We start from the raw sequence: 21,472 nt of genomic DNA, 5'->3' as shown, positions 1-21,472 counted from the left end.
AGTAGTTAATGGTGAAGAAAATGATAGTTACATGGACAAAGTTGAAAACCCTAAAGTTTGCCATTTTACAGAAAGTGATAGTTACATGTAAATATGATAGAGGAGAAAAAATATACTAACCTACTAAAAACATGAGCACAAAAACAAGAACCCTAAAGTTCGCCATTTTTATATACTCTCTATAGAATTTTGTGTGTGAATATAAAAAAAGGTTGATTGGGTGCAATGCCTTACATCGGTTAGTGCATGTTTATATAGTAGTATTTCATTGCTTAAACCATCAAATACAATTTGCATTTATTTTAAAATAGAAAATGCAATTATTATATATATATATTTACATATATATATAATAATATATAAATATATAACATTTAAATATATAACATTTAAATCATATATATGTGGAGATTGGCAAACAAAGTTGCCCACCATCGATATCTAGCTCAGGAAGCCATAAAATCGGAATCTAGTTTGGAATGATTCCATTGTAATCTACCTATAATTTTAGTATTTTGCGTAAAATAACAAATAGTTCGGTGAGGCTGACAAATCCAACTTTGTTTATAGATTTATAGATGTATAAAATCTCAATGGCAATGTAGTCCACGGGAATTGAAGTTTTGCATTATTTATCCCCACTAATAGTGAAAAAGTCAATATAAAATAACAAAATTGCAGAAAAAGTAAAAGAGAGTTTTTGCACCGGAACTGATAGAAGGATGAATAATATATGAACAAGTAATAAAAGATAATGATAATAGGAAATTGAATAACTCCAATTTATTGTGATACTCTTGTCCCACGTCTAAAAAAATCAAGGCAAAAACTTGTGTGAGACGGTCTCACGGGTCGTATTTGTGAGACGGATCTCTTATTTGGGCCACCCATGAAAAAGTATTACTTTTTATGCTAAAAGTATTACTTTTTATTGTGAATATGGGTAGGGTTGACCCGTCTCACGGATTATGACCCGTGAGACAGTCTCACATGAGACTCACTCAAAAATCAAAGATTTAAAATGAGTTTATAATGGCTTACAATGGACAACTATAGCAGCAACTTGAGTTAATCATTTTTGTAAATCGGTGACGAATACAAAGTAGTTGCTATAGGGGCTCATTGTGCAGTCACGTGGGTGCGGGTCCGGGCTCGGAGCGTGACCTTTATATTCGAGCCAAACGCTATGTATAAGATATAGAGACAATCAATGTTGTTATCTTCGCATCAAACGATGTAATTCTTCGATCCCATAATATCATAGCCGGACCTCTTATGAGTTAACATATATATAAAATCAATGGGACGAGAGGATTAGTTCCTAAGCCTCTTCTATCCATCAGGGTATTATTTCTCAGGATAATATGAAATTTATCGGCATATTAATAATAATATGAATGCTGATTCCATGAATCTTATTGAATAAAAATGTTAATTAAAGTAATTTATCATGCACGGGTATTTTACTCAATGTATTATATGCACATTCCCGAAAACTTGAAAACTTATGATCCCAACCCGCAACTTACATTATAGAGCCTACATCTATTTTAATTTATCAAGACTTTGAATTGGCTCATTTGATTACATAAATATGCAAAAGTTTATTATATTTGAATTATTTAATCATTGGATATATATAATTACATGTTTGATCAATGGGAGTACAAATATAAGCAACATTAGGCTCACAATTTGGCGTATTTTTTGAGATTTTCAGCTGCAAATGTGGCAGATTCTGGCACTGGTAAGTTTCAAAGAAGAGTAACTCGTGATGATGCTATTAATGTTTTAACTTCAGTCTTGGAAGGATCACATTTCCACAAATTAGCCTCCCATACCTGCTCAAAAATACCTCCATAGCTTAGTCATATACATCATTTACATAACTAAATTGTTCTAAGATCGACGCCCACGTACGTACATGTACTCTATCGTGTGCCTCTTTCTTTGATCGGTGGCACAAGATCTTACCAACGCTTGGTACTCAGAAAGCAAATCTTGACTTAGGTGAAACACAATACCAACAAAAATGGGTATTCTACCTGAATGGTTTTACCAGCGTTCACTGGAGTAGCTTCAGCAATGACAAAGTCGCCCAAGTTTGCGCTTTTTAAATGATTGATGCTAAGATGAAGGCCTGCCACTCTTTTAAGTCCCGATGCAATGTGAGCTCCAATGCTAGCCAGTGACTCTGCTATCAAAGCCGACACCCCTCCATGAAGCACCTTGAATGGCTGCACATCCACATCTCAAATTCTCAATCGCAAGTTCACCAATCATGTACTTACTGTCATGTAAATCAGGGACTATAACATATCAACATCTTTTACTATATATCACAAAAAAGCATCTTAGATTAGCCATCTCTAGCATCTCGGTGTGCTGTTTTCTGAATTTACAAGAAGACTTGTTGAAATCTTTTTAGCAATTAGTAACTTTTCCAGTGTGTTAACCACGCCACTATAATAGTTTAATTACATAATGGACTATGAGTATTCTACCATTTAACGAATGAAGAACAGTCCATTCAAATTTTACACCGTGTGTGCCTTGTTGGCTTCAAAAAAGACCAAAGCATAGGAATATCACCTGACAACATTTCGAGTTGATCCGAAGATGGCCTGAAACTTTTTTAGCTGAAATTTCGTCAAGCTCGAAGCCGATGGTATGAAGTGGCATGTCCAGAAGCTGTCTTTGACAATGCCCGTGGCGGTGGCGGTGGCGGTGGCGTATCCATTATATATAATCTCAGACTCTTGATGAATTTTTTGATTTCTCTTCTTGGCAGGGAGGAATGAGCTCTCTCGCTCTTTACCAAGTTAGATTAATTGGTATCCAGCTTGCCACATAAATATAATATTGGTCTGTGAATCTACGTTTGCATTCAATATTAATCTCTTTTTCTTATTTCTCGACCTGAATTAAGTATCTATTTCAATACGACTGCGTACCAACCAGTAAAATTAGGCTGCCAGGTAGTTGGGGAGAAATAAATTAAAGATTTCCACTTTGTCAAGAATCTGACAGACCAATTTGGGAAAGATAAAAATTTATGCGAGACGGTTTTACGACGGGCTTCTTGTTTGGATCATCCATTAAAAAGTATAACTTTTTATACTTAAAAAGTATTACTTTTTATCGTGAATATCAATATGATATAACTTTTTATACTTAAAAAGTATTACTTTTTATCGTGAATATCAATATGATTGATCAGTCTCACAGATAAAGACTCGTGGGATCGTCTCACAAGATAAATATTTTTTGGAAAAGATCATTGACCTGACCAAGGTTCAAAAACTAGCTTTGATTCTACTAAAAGATAGAACTGAAAAGTAGAGACTTGATAATTTGTTCAGATCCGATCCGGCCTCGACATTCATAATTCTAGCAACAAACCTTCAATTGTCAAGCCGAGAAAGGAATCAAGAACCAAGGAGGAGGAAAAGAAGATGAGAAATCTGAACAACTAACGCCCAACGGACTCATAAGTCATAACCAATTGACAAGGCATCCCAAAGAATCCGAGTCCGAGTCCGAGTCCGAGTACAAATTACGCAAATTCTCTGTTTCAAACATCGAATTTATATGATTAGTGGAAAACCAATAGAATAAAGAATATTTTTTAAAAAAATTCTTTTTTAAAAAATCTTGTTTGATTATAAAAATTATTTTTAAAATAAATCAAAAAAATAAATAACATTTCTCTTATGCATGGATTATTTTTAAAATTTCAAGATTAGAAAAGCATAGCTGCAAGAAAGTAGTATTTGAAGGATGGTAGAAGAGGAAGAAGAAGCAGAAGAAAGAGTTGCATCACTGATACGAAAATGCTCCAACGTGAGAATCGTTCAACAGATCCCCGCACAAGCTCTCATTCATTAGTGGCGTTTGGAGAAGGGAGGCTGGTTCATAAGCATGTGATAGCGTCTGGGCTGGGTGGCAATCTGTTTTTTCAGACGTCGTTGCTGAACTTTTACACGAAATGTGAGAAAATGGAATTGGGGAGGCAGATGTTTGATGAAATTACTGAGAGAAATGTGGTGGCGTGGAGCGCCATGATTGGTGGGTACTCGAAGTTGGGATGGTGAATGAGGCTTCGAGTTGTTCAGGAAGATGCAAAGGACAGGTGTGAGGCCTGATGAGATGACGATTGTCAGTGTCTTTTCGGCTTGTTCTGTGAGTGGGGCTTTGGATTTGGGGAGATGGTTTGCATGCTTTTATTGATGAGAAAGCAATAAGGAATGACCTCAGATTAAGCACTGCGCTTGTCAATATGTATGCCAAATGTGGGTGTATCGAGAAGAGGAGGGAAGTTTTTTAGACCATTCCTTTTAAGGATGCCAAGGCTTTGAGCACCGTGATCATGGGGTTCACTATAAATGGTCTTTCAGATGAAGCGTTGACGATTTTTGCAAGAATGGCGGAAGCTGGGTTGAAGAAATTAATACCTTTGTCTTTATGAACAAATGAATCTGGCGACCTATGTGTAGTGAACAAATGTGTTGGAACGCTAAGTTCAGATGGTTACAGCTGTTTGATCCCAGCCAGTCTTCCATATCACATGCATATAGGAGACCTTATTTCTGCATATTTCATGCTATTTGTTTTTAATTTTGTGATTAGGTTCATACAGAACTCTTTTTTTAATGTTTCTTTCGGGTTGAGCCAAACAATGTGGCACTTGTAGGTCTACTATCAGCTTGTGCCCATGGTGGGCTGATTTCTGAGGGTAAAAAGTATGGGTCTAGCGTGCTGGAGTCTGGCATTGAACCATCCATAGAGCATTATGGCAGCATGGCAGATTTGTTGTGTCTGACAAACCAGATTGCAGAGGCTTGTGAATTTGTTGAAAGTATGCCAATCGCCCCAAATCCAGCAATTTGGCGAACCGTACTTGTCTGTTGCAAGAACAATGAGATGAATCACGTTGAGATTGCAGCAGAGCGGCTTCTTGAATTAGAGCCACTAAATGCTTAGAACTTTATATTACTTTCAAGAGTGTATGCATCATGCTCAGATTGGGCGAAAATGAGTGGTGTGAGGAGACAGATGAAGGATAGGGGCATCAAGGCTCTGCCTGGTTGCTCCTCTATCGAAATTGAGGGTCACGTGCATGAATTCGTGATGGGAAAATGGTCCCATCCGGAGGCAAAGGGCATAAATATTGTTCTATTAGAAGTATCTGAAAGGGTTTGTGAATTTGGACGTCAAGCCCTGGATTGCAGCTATATTGCAGAATGTAGGGGATGCAGAAAAGCAAGAAGCTCTTTGGGAGCACAGTGAAAGACTGGCTATTGCTTATGGTTTGTTGAAGTCGAAATTGCCTGTAGTGATCAGAATAGTGAAAAACCTTAGGGTCTGTGTGGACTGTCATGAACTGAAAGACTATTAGCAGATTTTACGATAGAGAGATTGTGGTTAGGGACTGAGTTCAGTTCCACAAGTTTGTTGATGGAGCCTGTTCTTGCAGGGGTTTTTGGTAAACTTTATTGATGATGGGCAGCACACCAGATAAGCCATTTGTGGGGATTTTATATGGGCTTCTCATGCAGTTGCTATCCCAAATCACTTGGCCAGACTGTGGAATGGTTGATCTTTCAGAAACCAAGCGAAGGAAGGCCGCACGGGTCGGAGCCAGCATGAGTAAGATGCTGGACCAATGGAGTATTACATGCCTTTCCCTCATTGATATTGATCAATTTTGGACATCTATGAGTTTAGTACTACACCAAGTCTGATACTGCACTATGTTTCAGAGCTGCAATTTTGAAGACTTTACTGTGGACAGCTATTTTAAGCCCATTCGGCTGAAGTTTGCACTCTTTCTTTCTTATGATACAATAATTTTAAAAACTAAAAAAATGTTTGCATCCAATTTACCAATTAATTAAACAGATATTGCGTTGTGATGTGCCAATAAGTAAAATTCCAATGCTAGTGACATATACTAATGGTGGTTTTTGGCGATTTACAATTGATACTGAGTTTTTATTTTTCAATGCATCATTTATTTAATTAATGAGGATTGGCCATTCGACTCAAAAATTACTTTTTAACAAACCCTGAATTAAAATAGTAGTAGCAGTTTTGAGATAATAAAATGATACGTGAAAAGAATAGGGTGTTTTTAACCAGGTTTTGATCATGGCATCTCCTCCCACAGCAGGGAGAGGATTGTGTTACTTTACCACTTGGGTGGGTGGCCTCCAAAAGAACAGGTTCTAAATATAAAGGAAAATTTGATTTTGAGATTATCATAACCGTGCAATTTTCTGTAGGTAGCTCAAGCAATTGAATTTTATCCGTATGATAGTTATTGGGTTTTCAAGTATAGAAATGAAAAGTGTTTCTCACAGGAACAAATCCTTTGTAGGGCTTTTGATTGGTATTTTAGGTTAGTATTCAAAATAATACTATTATTATTATAAGGTTTTGTCTTTTATTTTAACACGTTGTAGAAAAAGGTCAGACTTCAAAGTTACAAAATTGCCCTTGAAGGGGGTTTAAAACTATAACTTCAGTTTTAGATGCAAATTATTTGAGTGGGTTGATAATCAAAAAAATATATAGAAGGTGGAAATTCTAAAAAATAATAATTGAATAGTGCATTGTTTCAAAAGAAAACACGAATAGAAAAAGAAAAAAAAATGATCCTTTCATAAAAAATGCAAGAACTTAGTTCAACGTATCTCTAAAACATTACCTTAATGATAAATCTAATAGTAAAATGACCACCACGAAATTAAAAAAAATTATATAAGGTGAAATATGAACTTTATATATTTTGATCAATAATAGTTGATGAATTTGCAGTGAATATCCTCATTATAACATCTCATTAAGCTGATGCAAGACAAAGAGTTGCCAAAAACCCAATTTTATAGAATATTTAGCTATTTTAAACATCATCCACTAAATTTTAGATATAGATCTGCAAGTACATCTTCAAAAGATATTTCACAAAAAAATAATGTAATACATATCAAGTAGCAATTAATACCAATACATGAAGCACAAATACATTTCTAGACGAGCTCTTAAGTTATGCTTCCACTAATCTTGAACAGAGAAATATTTGGCAAAATCATCTCTACAAAGGTCAGCAGATAATGGTTCAAGAATCATCCTATATTTTATCTGTATACCATATTGTTTTGCATGTGTAAGGATTTTACGCTGTCTAATAATAAAAAATGTTCAATTTGTTGATCTGGAAGTGAATCAAAACAATTGCCCTTAAAGAAATAACTTCAGCGAGATTTCTTAACGGACTTTGGATTTTTGCACATCCGGATACTCAAGGGAGTAACCTCAACTAGCTCATCTTCTTGAATGTACTCGATACAGTCATCCAGACTGTAGTCAAGTGGGCTATCGAGAACCACTGTACCAAGAAAATGGTCCATCCGTTAAAGCATTTTAAAAACTCTGCTGATAAGCAGCTATTATATCGTGCGAGTGACGTAAATATCTTACCTGTTTGCTCTTTATTAGACCGGACATTTGTGGCAGCTTTCTTCTTACATACATTGAGGGACAAGTCACCAGGGCGTTGATGAATGCCTATGATTTGACCTTTATAAACATCAACTCCAGGGCCAACGAACATCTGGCCTCTATCTTGTGAGCTTGAGATTGCATAAGATGTAGTCGTTCCATCCTCAAAAGCAACCTTCAAAAAGCCGAGTAAATTATGCTATGAGAGATTTAATAAGACCAAGTGACGGTAGTTGTTCAAAAGCTATACATGCAAGGATACAACTCATACATTTTAATTGTAAAATAAAATAGTTAAAACCGTCAGGTTTCGATTGCCATACTACAAAAGCAATCACAGAGGACAGCATGGGTGATTGTTGCTCCCTAACAATAACCCTTTTAAATCCTAATATCATTTCAGCTTACAACTCATTTAAATGACGTACCACATAAACAATCACAAGAAAATAGGGCAATTTGCTTGCCAATCGATACGATGTCAATAAAATTTCAGGAGGAGTGAACTTATGTTCCCCAAGTAGGTTATGCATTAAGATTTTAAAACCAGTAATTTTCAGATGCCTAAAAGCATTCATAAAACCATTCGAAAATTGTATCCCAATGTAAAAGAGGTAAATATCAATCGAAATTACCAGTGAACCAAGATCACGGGTACTTAAATCACCAGCCCAAGGTCCATATTCATCGAATATTGTATTCAGAACTGCTGTGCCTCGAGAAACTGTGAGAATTACATTCCTTAATCCCAGAAGTCCCCGGGTTGGTATTTTATATTTCAGCAAAGTTGTGCCTTCCGATCTACGATCATACGAGATTTCAGAGGCATATGTGAGAAAAAGCAAGACATAAAAGTAAAAACAAGATCAGGAGAAACTATTTATGAGGGATACATGAATAAGCAGATAAAAAAAGTGTTTATGACTAAGAATATAGATATGATAAGTAAATCCAGAAAAACGACAGACAAACACACACGAAATGAAGGTGGAATCATTTATAATACCCAGTTCCTTGCATATCGATCATCTGGCCACGTCTTCTGCCAAGAAGTTCTACTACGGGTCCCATGTACTCTTCCGGAACTTCTACTATAGCTATCTGCAAAGAAAAACGGAAAGTTTCACATCTAGAGTAGATATATATGACTATAAAAATTAAATCAAATGGTAGAAATGTAATAATATTCTAGCCGTATGAACTAATCCGGTATTTTCTTGGAAGGTGCAAAAAAAGACAAACAATTAATTCTGTATCTTTGCATTAAAAATGTCACAAAAATTGTTTTACGTATACATGGGAAAAACAAATGTCTCTAACTATAAATAGCTTACACATGCCACAGATAGATACATAAGACAAAAGATTAATCTGATTCCCACAGGTAAAATATAGAAATGCTTGTTAATGCCAAGGCTAAATTACTTCAAATCATTTTTAGTAAAAAAGGATTTTATATGAACTAAATCAATAAAACAATCACCTCATAAGGTTCAACTAATGTATCATTCACTCTCTTATTGATAACTTTAGGTGGTCCCACCATGAACTCGTATCCTTCCCTTCGCCTGGAAAAATTTAGAAAAAATCTTACCAAGTGAAGAGAATATTCATTGATCAAAATATAAACTAATAAATTCTTACATATTTTCTATCAATATAGTGATATGCAGAGTCCCACGTCCACTGACAATAAATGTATCTGAAGTTTCTCCATCTTGAACTTTCATCGCTAGATTTCTTTCAAGTTCTCGATACAATCGATCTCGCAGATTTCTACTGGTGACATACTTTCCCTAAAAACAATAAACAAAAATTACTGAATTTTTCATTTCAACCATGAACAAAAATATCTAGGTGAGATTAAAGAAAAAATCTAATGTTAACATTATTAATTGTATTTCCTTTCATAATGCTATTCGTATTCCTCCAACAAGGGATGAAAAATGATAAACCATACCTCACGGCCGACAAAAGGTGAAGTGTTGATCGAGAAAGCCATTCTCACTGTAGGTTCTTCCACCTTTATAGAGGGTAACGGCCTCCCTGTTGTTTTGTCTGCAATTGTCTCCCCAATCTAGATCGATGACAGAAATTCATTAGCACGATTTCACAGTAGCAGAATATGATATATTCCCATTAAACTAATTTGACCCTACCTGAATGTCATCAATTCCACAAACGGCACAGATATCACCGGCCTCTACAGTTTCTGCAGGAACTCTATTGAATTTATCGTACACAAATAGTTCGCTTACTCTAGCAAATCTGCATTCATCATCTGAAGAACAAACCTAAAGGCATGAAGAAGAAATGCAAACAAAATCACCATCTACACAACAAGGATACAATTGATCCAAACATCGCAATTATCAATTTTGTTTAAGTATGATTTAAGTAAGGCAAGGGTCAAGCTAGAGGTGCCAAAGAATCAAGATAACTCAAATATTATTCAATTTTTTATTCGAAATTATCAAATTCGAGCTTGACATGAATAAATATATTTTGAGATGAACTCAAATAAGAATAGAACCTCTTGCAAACGTTAACATGTTTATAAAACTCAATAAATACATTAAAATTGAACAAGCCTGCTAGATCGAGCTTTTGTTTATAAATGTCGACAATTAAGTTAGAGCCAAATGAATTGAGTTCGAACACCCAAACTAATTCATTTATCTTTGAGCCCGCTACAAATTTTGAGGTCAATTCAAATAAGTTCAGTAGTATGTGGCTCAATTTGATTTATTTGTAACACTAGCTGCGTCCTGAATAGAGTGCCTACGTAACTAGAATTGACATTTTTAATACAAATACATCTATTCATCTATATTTTTTGGAATAAAAGATGCCTCAGTTTTTGTGAAGAAGTTTTATTTCCTTTAGATAGTCGTCTATCTCACTCATACAACTTCCTTCCAATTACGAATCAACCGAAGAACATAAGGCTCCAAAACATAGATGTTTTATTTAAAAAGCTTACTTAGAAACTTGAATTTTATGAAGTTTCTAAGAAGTTTACCCGCACTTCCATTCCTCTGCGTAATATCCCAGCATGCAAACGTCCAATAGCTATGCGCCCTTTATGCTCTTCATACTCAATATTTGTCGCCTGCACAGGTTTGAATAATAATTTACCAAACATAAAACATATGAATGAAATACAATAATTTGAGAATTACAAAAATAACATATATTACAGATATTCATATAAAGTTGTCACTTGTCAGTGACTCAGTTATTAACGTCCTCTCAATAATTTGATGTTATTCTCATCTAATTAGATCACTTGCTTTCCTTTTTCCCCCTTACATGTGCAACTTCATATAGAAAAAACAGATCCCTCCGCCACTATAATAATATACCTTATAGTACGTTTAGATAGGACAAATTAGAGCTAAGGCAATTACAATTCGTCATAACCAACTTCGGGGTCGTAATAGTTTTTTTTTTAATAGGAAACAATACTTTATTAATGATATAATATTAAGTGTTACAACAGTGGACTAAGAGTTCACTGTCCTAAGAAGCACAATATAGAACGCAAAAATCTAGTGATACACATAATCCCCATGTCTTAATATATCAAAAACTGAAACGTTCTTGAATTCTTTGTGAATTCCAATCCACACGGCAACATTAATCTTTATCTTCTCCCAGCATGTGTCCATATTTGACTCTTTTTCCTCAAATATTCTTTGATTTCTCTCCAACCATACCGTCCAACATATGCACTGAACCACCACTTGCCAAAATATTCCACCTCTTCTACCCGTAGTCCGTCCCAAATCCATGCTTCGGGGTCGTAATAGTCACTATGAACGAAAAAACCGTCAAGTCATCTTTTACAGCTATTACTCACTCTTAATAGTTATTATGGTTATGGAGAACTTTTGAAGTATTTGCCCAACTAATATGATACAAACTGAAGTCATTTAAAAATCTTAGCTCCACATCCCTTTGCAGTTTGCTCATTCAAAATTTCATTAAAATCAAACTTTAGGGAAATTATCATCAGTGCAACTTCAATACACTCAGCAAGTAACCTACGATGTTGGTCAGCATATATCATACAAATGTATGACAACAAGAGATAATTAATGGTTAATTAGATGGATATGCTAGCGTGACACCCTATTCTCTAAGTTAACATCAATTGCTCCAAATTATTGATATCATTGCCTTTCAACAGCAGATGCTAGTCGGTGATTGGTCTATGTTCTGCCCATCATTGATTTTTGGATATCTCCCCAAAAAATGGAATTTCTAGAATCAGCATACTCATATTCAACAACTACTTGTTTCAAAAGGCACAATATAATTATCCTCCCAACCAAATGTCACCATGGCAATCTGTCTTGAAAAGAAATTCCAGAACCCAAAATCACCAGGACAAGGATTAAACAATCAACAGATAGAAGAAAACGTAAATGTAGATATGAAAAATGCTACTAACAAGCATTTGAAGGGCTCCGTCTTTGGCAATTTGTGGCCCAGGTATGCATCTAACAATGGATTCAAAAAGTGGTCCAAGATCCTCTGACAAAGTTTCAGGTGAAAGTCCAGACTTTCCTTTGAGGCCACTTGCATATATAACTTGAAAATCACACTGCAATAAACAGATATCTTTCAGACAGACTCTTAACTTATTATATGCCCAGTCAAAGATATAGACAAGTCAATCCATGAATGAGAGTAAGCATGTCATTGCAATCGTGATGTTAATACTTTTGAGATAAATATAAGTACCTGATCATCTGATGCATTCAGCTCAATGAACAGTTCAAAAGTCGAATTAATCACATAGTCTGGACGAGCAGAAGGCCTGTCAATTTTGTTCACAATGACAACAACAGCATGACCAAATTCAAGAGCCTTCTTCAATACAAATCTAGTCTGTGGCATGGGACCTTCTACAGAATCAACCTACAAAGATAACCACATCTATTTATCAGAAATAAAATCCTGTCAAAGCATAAAAAGCTTTGCATATTAGAACAAAGTAATAGAAGAAAAATATAAAACAGCAACTCCAGAAGACAGGCATATAAATTAAGAAAGCTCAAAAAAGAACAACAGTCAATTTGAGACATGGCAATGCACAGAAAATAAAAAGAATGTTGGAGCAATTTTTGGAAGCTAAACACTGGTGAGGTGTACTTATATTTGAGACCAGTGTACACAGTTGAGACCAATGTACCAAGAAAAATGAAGATTATAGATGATAAAGTCAGTGAAACAGAAATCTAAGCCAAAAATAAATAATTCATAAGCATTCTTATTCTTTTTTCTGAATATCCAATCTCTTGTGCGGAGTAAACGGCATTAGAAACCACTTTTCCCAAAACTGAGATCTCATGGGAGATAAACCAACAATAGTCATATATTTTAAATCACTCCCTCATGTTTAAGTCTATAATCTATTAAGCCTATAATCTAAATGCCCGGGATTACATCCAAATCATATACGTACATGTCGGATGGGCATGCGGCAACCCAGAAATAGCCATAAAATACCAAATTAAGCAAATATCACCAAAAGTGTGAACTTGGGACCTAGCTTTGCTACTTATCAGATGAGAATAAATAAAACAGCTAGAAGCTACAATGTCATAAATATAATCAATTAACAGGTACAGAGGAAATACCACTAAAAGAACTCCTTCCACCATGTTGAGGATACGTTCCACTTCACCTCCAAAGTCAGAATGTCCGGGAGTATCAATTATGTTAATTTTGTGTCATTGTAAGTAATTGATGTGTTTTTGCTTAGTATTGTAATTCCCCTTTCTCGCTCTATATCATTTGAATCCATTATCCTCTCCTGTACAAATTGGTTATCACGAAAAACCTGCACAAAAAATCATAATAGAGACAATAATGGTCCTTCAATTGAATACTATGCGGGATAGTCACAACAATGAAACAAGACCTGCACTATGACAAGTGTCAAGGAAAATATTCAGAGAAAGAAAACAGGTAAACTACAAACCTAAAATAAATCCATGTCAAAGCATAGGTAGCATGTAATATTTTACAAAAAAAAATCTTCTGTAAAGATCCCAAATATACATACTTTTGATTGCTTTAACATGGAATCGACCAAAGTGGTTTTCCCGTGGTCTACATGAGCAACAATTGCTATGTTTCGTATGTCATTTCTCCTAATCAATAGGCTCTTAATCTCTGAAACAATTAAATGAAATAACCGTCAGGACCAACTGAAGCAGTTCCCATGCTTTATGCACAAATAGTTTATATGCTATGCATAGCATGGTAAGAGTTTGATATTGTCCACAGGATTCAGGTATAGCTGAGTTAACAAGCATCATACAAACCACAGATGCCGTCCAAAACTAGCAATTAGTTGCACATTCAAAAGACACAACATGTACATGGTAATGTAGAAAGTTCAGTTCAATCCCCAGAAGAACATTTCAAAAGCATGATCCAAGATAGACTTCCCATTATACCAAGAACTTCAATGTCTTATCATCTTTATTTTTACCTGAGCTCCGACTTTATTACATCTAAAGACTACACCGTTCCTATTAAGAACACAAATAGCGGACCCCCAACGGTTAAATATTCAACTTAAGATAGCAACTTAATACACTAGATAAGACTAATATCTAGTTACCCTTTCATAAGAAACACACGTATTCACGCACAAACTGAGCGAAAGTGACGCTGGCACACAAAATGATCGATGAAGCACATTCACCACACATGGAAATGTCCCTTCATGCTTCTTCAATTAGCCTTTCAGTACAACAAGCGACTTAAACAACCAGAAAAAGGAAACAAAGAAGCATATAACGAAGCCATCGAGATCATAGAGTACGACGACAACATCAACACAAGCAAAGGAATATACAAATGAACCGGGCAACCATGAATAAATAAAATAAAATAAAAAAAGATAAAGAAAATGCCACAATATTATATCACAAGTATCATCTACATCACCAGTGGTGGTCTCTGCGACTTGAGAAACCGAGCATTTTACAGAATTACGAGAAGGGATTCTTGAACTTTTAAGACTAAAGCTCTTCGAATATGCCTTCAAATATAATCTGTCGCCAAGAAGTTGTCTTTTCAGCATAGAAGAAGAAACAACAGAGTTTCTTTTGCTGGGGCCTAGATTTCTCGATGGTAACACTGAGGCAGGGGTGAGTTTACAATTGGCGTGAGATCCGATAGCCATCTCCATTGCTCTGTGCTTCGGTATTGGAAGAAAGAGCGGTGGAAAATGCAAAGACGCAATGGAGGATTGGGCTGTTGAGGTGCAAGTGAGAGGCTGTGAAATGGAGTTGAGTTATAGCGAGGCTCGACAAGTTTTTTTATTTTCCATTTTTTTAATATTTGGTTCATAATAATTCAAATTAATAAAGGCTGATGTTTTATTTGGATTATATGTATGACAAGTAATTTTTGGCATTTATATTGTATTTTATAACATTATTGTTATGTTTTTCTGTACAATAATAAAAACATTAAAATTTGAGATTGAGAATATTATCTTTTTCATGTCGACATAAGATATTTGAGATCTACCTGTTTGTTTTATTATGAAATAATAACGGTTATGTATATGAAATATTATCGTGCTCATTAATAGATCGAGTGTATTCATAAAACTTTGTTTTTAATTCTTATTTAAATAATGTTAATGCAATTATATTAGATACGCAATTTGTAGAGATAGATAATATGTGCATTTTTTAATTTTGTAAAGTCGATTAGATATTGTAGCTACGAGTAATTATATAAAAACATTACTTATCTAAATATATATAACATTTTCATAGAAACTAACTGATGTTGCAAAGTCGGACCACTTGTGACAACTGGTATACATAGGCATAGTTTGGTATATGAGATAAAGGAGATATCGATAAATAATCATTTTTATCTCATGTTTGGTACCATTTTAAAAAACCCATGATATTGATATATAATTTTTTTGAAAGATAAAATGTCCCTTATATTATGTGTGATAATTTAAATTTAAGGATATAATACACTACAAATGACTTAATTACCTCAATTTATAAATGATTTTTATAAATCTATGCTAGTAGGTAAAAATTAAAATCAAATAAATATTTTTATATATTATATAATATGATAATTATATAAATGAATTCGAGATAATTATATAATAATTTTTATAAATATGAATAAAATTATTAGTATCACCCAATTAACTTTAAAAATTGATATTTGGCTTGACTCACAAAATCAAGGGCTCAATTATCATATTATATAATATATAAAAATAGGTAAAAATAGGTAATAAATAAATCATTCAAGCACTATCAGCATATGAACAAATAAAAAATATGAACTCAAGCAACAACTTTGAAATCATAAAAATTTATTATGATAAGGTTAATTTTGTCATTACAATCTAATATATAAATTTAATCACTCTTATTAAAATCATATGAGACATTAAATATAATATCCTACATGTTATTTATCTTAACTTATCTTATATTATATATCACACGTTTATCCTATCATGTGTACCAAACTATGCCATAGTATATAACATGTAAGGATTATACCGTAGATTCGATAAACCCATTTTCTAAATCCATTTTTACTTCCAGTATAATATCTAATCCATGGCTCCAAAAGCTAATCCATCATCACTAACAGACCTTGAATCATGTGCATCTCACGATCCACTAGTTTCAAATGCAAACAAGTATATGTGATCCAGCTTCTCCAAGACGGGCTGAGGACTAAAACAACATACAAAGGCGGTGATTGTTTTTTTAAAGATAAACTTGCTTAGAATTAAAGCAGATAATCCTGAGATACAAGATTCATTAATCATGATGGGCTAAAAGGTGTACGCACCGTTGCCCATGTGAGCGATAGAATTGAACGTCGCAAGTTCTAACATCGATCGAATTTTCAATGTCGGTTGGGCCAAGCTCGACAATAGTATTACGCACAACCTGAACCGCATCAAGCGAATTAGAGAAAATGCACACCGCATCGGATTGGAATTAGCTCCACACCCACAACAGAACCTGAATATCGAATAGGACAAATTTTAGCCACATACACCCGCTATTGAGCATCTCACACCACTACCCAACACTACATATGTTTCTGGTATTATCAAATCCCACATAGACGCCTAATCTGAACTGATTTGGTAGCGGAGGTGTCCATGAAGATTTGATATCTGGTTTGTAAGAAAAAATCTGTGTAAGACGGTATTACAGGTCGTATTTTGTGAACGGATATCTCTTATTTGGGTCATCCTTGAAAAAGTATTACTTTTTATGCTAAGAGTATTACTTTTTATTGTGAATATCGGTAGAACTGACATGTCTCACAGATAAAGATTCGTGAGATCGTCTCACAAAAGACCTACGCTTGGTGTAAGCTAGATTCAACATTAGCACCCCATGCTATATTTTCTTATATATTTTAGCAGTTTATTTATGTTTGGATATTATTTCACACAAGTTTTACTTATCAAAAACAGACACACACACATATAATAAATCTTGAAGAGATTTGTAAAAGCTGTTTTAACTCGATTTTTTCCCCTGGTACAACATTTTACAGCGAAGAGATTTGTGTAGATTCTGTGATGCATTCTTTGTTCATGCCCATATTAGATTTTGTGAGATTCATGGGTCCGAAATGGTACGATTAATTTTGTGGATTAAAATCACGTTTGGACACAGACGATACACTTTTTTATTAAAAAAACGCAAGACTAATTTTTTAATCTTCGAACTGATGCCCAAATAAAAAGCATTTTCACTTCTTCAAAATTTGAAACTAAAACATATTGCGTGAGTGTGTGTGTGGGTGCTGCTAATTTTTGTTATCGTTAATTATTGATAACAATATTAGTGGAAGCATAATTTAAATTTAAAAAAATAGTGCAATATGGATAATTAAGGAAAGACAGACGTGCCTGGCCTGCAATCACGCATCATTAATTAAGGAATAAACCTGATTAATTGATGCAAGTGATCCTAGAAACAAATTCGTGTGTCCGAAACCATGAAATATAGTGGTACAGGTCGCATTCCACTTGTGCATGCACGAACCATATAGGCCAGATTCAAGGAACAAGCGTCCGTTGCCCAAATATGTGACTAAAATGGTAGGGTATTGCGGACATCTATTAGGATGTCATATGTTCAATTCTTTTGTCTCTGTTATGTCTCTTCGGTTTGAGTCTGTTATATAAAACTTATTTGGTGTGGTTACCATGTCAACGTAGTTTACATACTATTGTGTTGACCTTCTCAGTTTATCCAAAGCACATCAAAAGTAAAGGCCTAGAATTTCCCCAACGTTTAAAAAAATAAAAGACGCCCGTTTTCAAATTTTTAAAAAAATCATGTATGATAAATTAAAATTTAATTAACTAAACGAGCATTTTGGTTGTGTGATTGCATTTTATTTCTTGTCATTGGTTTATATGTAATATAAGTCTATTAACTTACATTTTTTTTCAATTTAACCTTTTTTGTTTTTTTTTACCCGAGAGGATCGATCTATCATTTGTAAATGATGATGGTGGAATCGGAAAATGATTATGCATCATCACTTCGATGAAAGAGCTAAAATCGAGGGGAAAAATGCAAGCAGAATGATAAAATCGTGAATAAAACCATAACGTAACAAAAACAAAAATCGTGTAAGTTGTATGACCAAAAATACAATTTTCTCAAATTTTTAGCATCTTTTAATTTTTGTAATAGTGATAATTATTGTTTCACGACGATCACATCATAATAACCGTATCCACATTATCTAAAACTCATCGAAATCAAACACGGACAATACTTTCTTATATAAAAAAATCCATAATTTGAAATAACTTTGGGTTGAGAAGCAGAATTAGATATAAATTTTCTGTACCATAAAATTAAAACCCTTTCAGATACTTGCCCTAAATCACCATTAATATCTACTAAATTTTGACAAATCTCCAGCATTAAATTATCAATGAAGCCCCTTTAGTTATACATGTTTTCGATGATATAAATGCAAGGGCATTAATTAATTAAGCTTTTGCTAAAAATGCAGACTATAAAGTAAATCTTCACACAATGATGGTTCCCTTAATTTTCTTTTTTAACCACTACAATTATAATTTGTTAATTCGATATTGTACGAAAGTCGTATCATGGTAAATCAAAAAAGAAGACAAAGACAACAATGTCTTAATTATCTTCTTACTTGTTTATTTAGGTTGAAGGTCCGATAACTTAAAATTTTCACGCAGGACAAAACACTTGGATCATTGCCCAAACCAACTCCATAATCACATCTCCGGTCCCAATTTCATTTCTTCAAAACATATAAACGTGTTTACGTCATTGACACTTTATATCTGCAAGCAAGTTAGGTCGAGCAATTCGTAAAAAACAATGGATCCGGATCCTCTGCAGTCGAGGTACCCGACATGTGATGTCGTGTACTGAAATGACTTTTGTTCTAGTCAACTCAATCCAAAATAAAAATATATATGAGATTTAGTCAAGACAATATCGTTTCGCCCGTGTACTGTTTTTCTGCCCGTGCAAAGGATCTGTATCCATAAAATATATATGAGGATCTTCAACTAAAAATAAACAACTAGGTAAGAATATCGATTTAATTAATTTCCTAAATTTATAGTATTAATCGGGAGATTCATGTAGAAACTTACCGGATCTTGAATATGTTGACATGTCGGATTATAGCGAACTCCGAATATTGTATATGTTATATTAAAGTTAAATCCTTAATATTAAATATTTTGATGTGTTCGTGAAATTAAATATTCTATAAAAATCCATATAACTTCCAATTTCCATTATTCGTACTCTACCTAATTTCTCTCACTCCTTCTATATGAGTTATTTAATACTTAACATATTTAATTTCAAATTAAAATTAAATTATAATAACAAAATAAAATTTTATGCATAAAGTTTTTATGCGTTGGTGACTAATATATCTTAATATCAATACAGTAAGTTCTAAGATTTAGGTAATCCATATTTTTTAATTTATCTTAGTCACTTTTATATTATCATATAATAAAATGGTGGTGGTGTAGTTGAAAACTATATATTATAAATCCATTTGTAGATGACTCTGTGTTTGTGAATTATGCATGATTCTCATCCTTTATCCTTACACATATCGTCACACACACAGAAATTAAGAAGTACAATTTCCAAATGTTGAATAATGAAATTAGAACCATTATCACCTCCAATCCAACCACAAATAGCAATCTTAGGAAAACTCCCAGCATTAGAGACATCAATGCTCTAACCCCATCTCGTCGAGAACCTTGGGAAACATATAGTCGTAGATCATCGTCGTACATATCCACGGAATCGTCATCCAACTACAGTGATGCTCGCGACAATCGGAGTTTCGCTAGAATTAGCAGTGATCAATTCAGCGCTTTGGTCACCATGGGTTCCATTGAGCCCGAGTTATAGGAGCATCGGAGAGGATGGTCATACGCATGAGGAAAGTACTAAGACCATCTCCAACTCACTGCACTACATTCTGCACTATATTATGCACTACAATAGTGTAACACTAAATTCATCTCCGACCTATCTACACTAAAAAAAATATTCTCAGAATATTCTTATAATATTAATTTTAATTTAATTTTTAAAAAAAAGTTTTAAAAAAATTTAAATTAATATTTAAGTTTCAAGACGAAATTATTTTAAAAATTTAAAAAATAAAAATATTAATTATATAATTAATATATAATAAAATATTAAATATTTATAATTATTTAAAAACAAATAAAAAAATTAAAAATAAAAATAAAAGAGAAGTACTGCGCCACATCTAGAGTGTGTTTTAGGACAACTGATTGGAGTGAAAAACCTTACTCCACAATGGAGCAACTCCATTGTGGAGCAAGGGTTGGAGTTGCTCTAACCCCTTGGCTATCATGCTAACGGGTACTCATGAACGTGACCATGGTGATATTCGTAACAACGGCAAAGCATCCGCGCAAAGCGTGAAGAAAGAGGAGGTGGAATGTAAGATCAATGCATGGCAAAATGCTGAGATATCCAAGCTTAATTAACAATCGTTTCAAGAGGGAGATTGCGGTAACAAAGGTTTGGAGGGTGAGCAAGTTGAGAAGGGCACTTTATGGATGAAGAAAGTTGAGGTAAATTAATTGACACTTTGTTAAGAATAAATAATGTAAATTGCGTGGATGGTTGTCTAATTTTTGTTCTCATATGTTGCTGTACTGAGTGAAAAAGAGCAGAGATCCATTTGCATGGTCTCTTGAAGTTTACCTGAAATACTAATCAGTACTATAAAATTATACGGCCCTCGAATTTCAATTTGATCTAGTTGTTTTAGTACATTTGATTTGAAATTATCAAAATAATATATTTTTCTTTTTTCCTGATTATCCAACTGGAACACGAGCTCAAATATGATTTTACCTAACTAATTATTTGAATTTGCTAAAAAAAAAAAAAATCATCCGAAATTTTTTTCGATTTTTTTTGTATATAAAACGAATACGAGCTAGTTAGTTGTCATGATATAAATAATGATCATAGTTTTCATCTTAAAAAAAGAAGAAGAGAGATTAATGTAATTTTCCCCACTACTTAATTACCATCAGGTTATAATGAAATCGTATAATTAGCTATCACCTTACAATTAATCAGTCAAAAAAAATTTGTAGAGAAAGCTAGAGGAGAAGAGAGCAAAAGCCCTTGAGAAAATGCAAAATGATATGACAAAAGCTCAGACAAAAAACCGAGGAAACGAGGGCATCGGGGTATGCAGGCCGCTAAATTTCTCGAAATCGCCAATTGGATGAGAGTAGTCGGACGACCTCCCGTCAAACGATCTTTCTTTTAGAAAGAAAGGAAAAAAAAAACTGTAGTACTGTTAGATATAATTATAACACTGTATTGTACTGAATTGTCTC

General features: G+C 34.0%; 2 protein-coding genes and 1 pseudogene across 2 annotated transcripts; 1 reads left to right on the top strand and 2 right to left on the bottom strand.

Moving 5' to 3' along the window:
* Positions 1–1,595: 1,595 nt before the first annotated feature.
* LOC140828000 (1,4-dihydroxy-2-naphthoyl-CoA thioesterase 1-like) lies at positions 1,596–3,027 on the bottom strand. The gene is made up of 4 exons (XM_073190968.1): positions 2,955–3,027; positions 2,593–2,842; positions 2,046–2,237; positions 1,596–1,841 (listed from the first exon to the last, which is right to left on the bottom strand). Exons 2-4 carry the CDS (start codon positions 2,680–2,682, stop codon positions 1,755–1,757), a joined length of 369 nt encoding a protein of 122 aa, XP_073047069.1. The 5' UTR covers positions 2,683–2,842; positions 2,955–3,027; the 3' UTR covers positions 1,596–1,754.
* Positions 3,028–3,700: 673 nt separating this feature from the next.
* Positions 3,701–5,953, top strand: LOC140827999 (pentatricopeptide repeat-containing protein At2g02980, chloroplastic-like; annotated as a pseudogene).
* A 1,029-nt stretch (positions 5,954–6,982) lies between these two features.
* LOC140825320 (putative elongation factor TypA-like SVR3, chloroplastic) lies at positions 6,983–14,820 on the bottom strand. Its single transcript, XM_073187020.1, is given in 15 exon segments — positions 6,983–7,390; positions 7,483–7,678; positions 8,139–8,304; positions 8,510–8,604; positions 8,987–9,071; positions 9,148–9,299; positions 9,464–9,580; positions 9,663–9,797; positions 10,526–10,615; positions 11,960–12,112; positions 12,253–12,429; positions 13,152–13,237; positions 13,240–13,354; positions 13,580–13,689; positions 14,473–14,820. Coding segments are annotated over 15 exon segments (2,055 nt in total). The 5' UTR covers positions 14,717–14,820; the 3' UTR covers positions 6,983–7,256.
* Between the last annotated feature and the right edge of the window lie 6,652 nt (positions 14,821–21,472).

Source organism: Primulina eburnea, chromosome 3, assembly GCF_022965805.1.
Source record: "Primulina eburnea isolate SZY01 chromosome 3, ASM2296580v1, whole genome shotgun sequence".
Classification (NCBI taxonomy): domain Eukaryota; kingdom Viridiplantae; phylum Streptophyta; class Magnoliopsida; order Lamiales; family Gesneriaceae; genus Primulina; species Primulina eburnea.
Note: the sequence above shows the minus strand (reverse complement) of the source record. Positions and strands in the feature narration are given on the sequence as shown.

Bases quoted from the DNA above. Each gene is read 5' to 3' on its own strand.
- LOC140828000 (XM_073190968.1), bottom strand. From the start codon at position 2,682: ATGCCACTTCATACCATCGGCTTCGAGCTTGACGAAATTTCAGCTAAA. The intron at 2,238-2,592 runs GTGATATTCCTA...GTGGATGTGCAG, and splicing joins TCAACTCGAAATGTTGTCAG to CCATTCAAGGTGCTTCATGG. The intron at 1,842-2,045 runs GTAGAATACCCA...ATTTTTGAGCAG, and splicing joins ACGCTGGTAAAACCATTCAG to GTATGGGAGGCTAATTTGTG.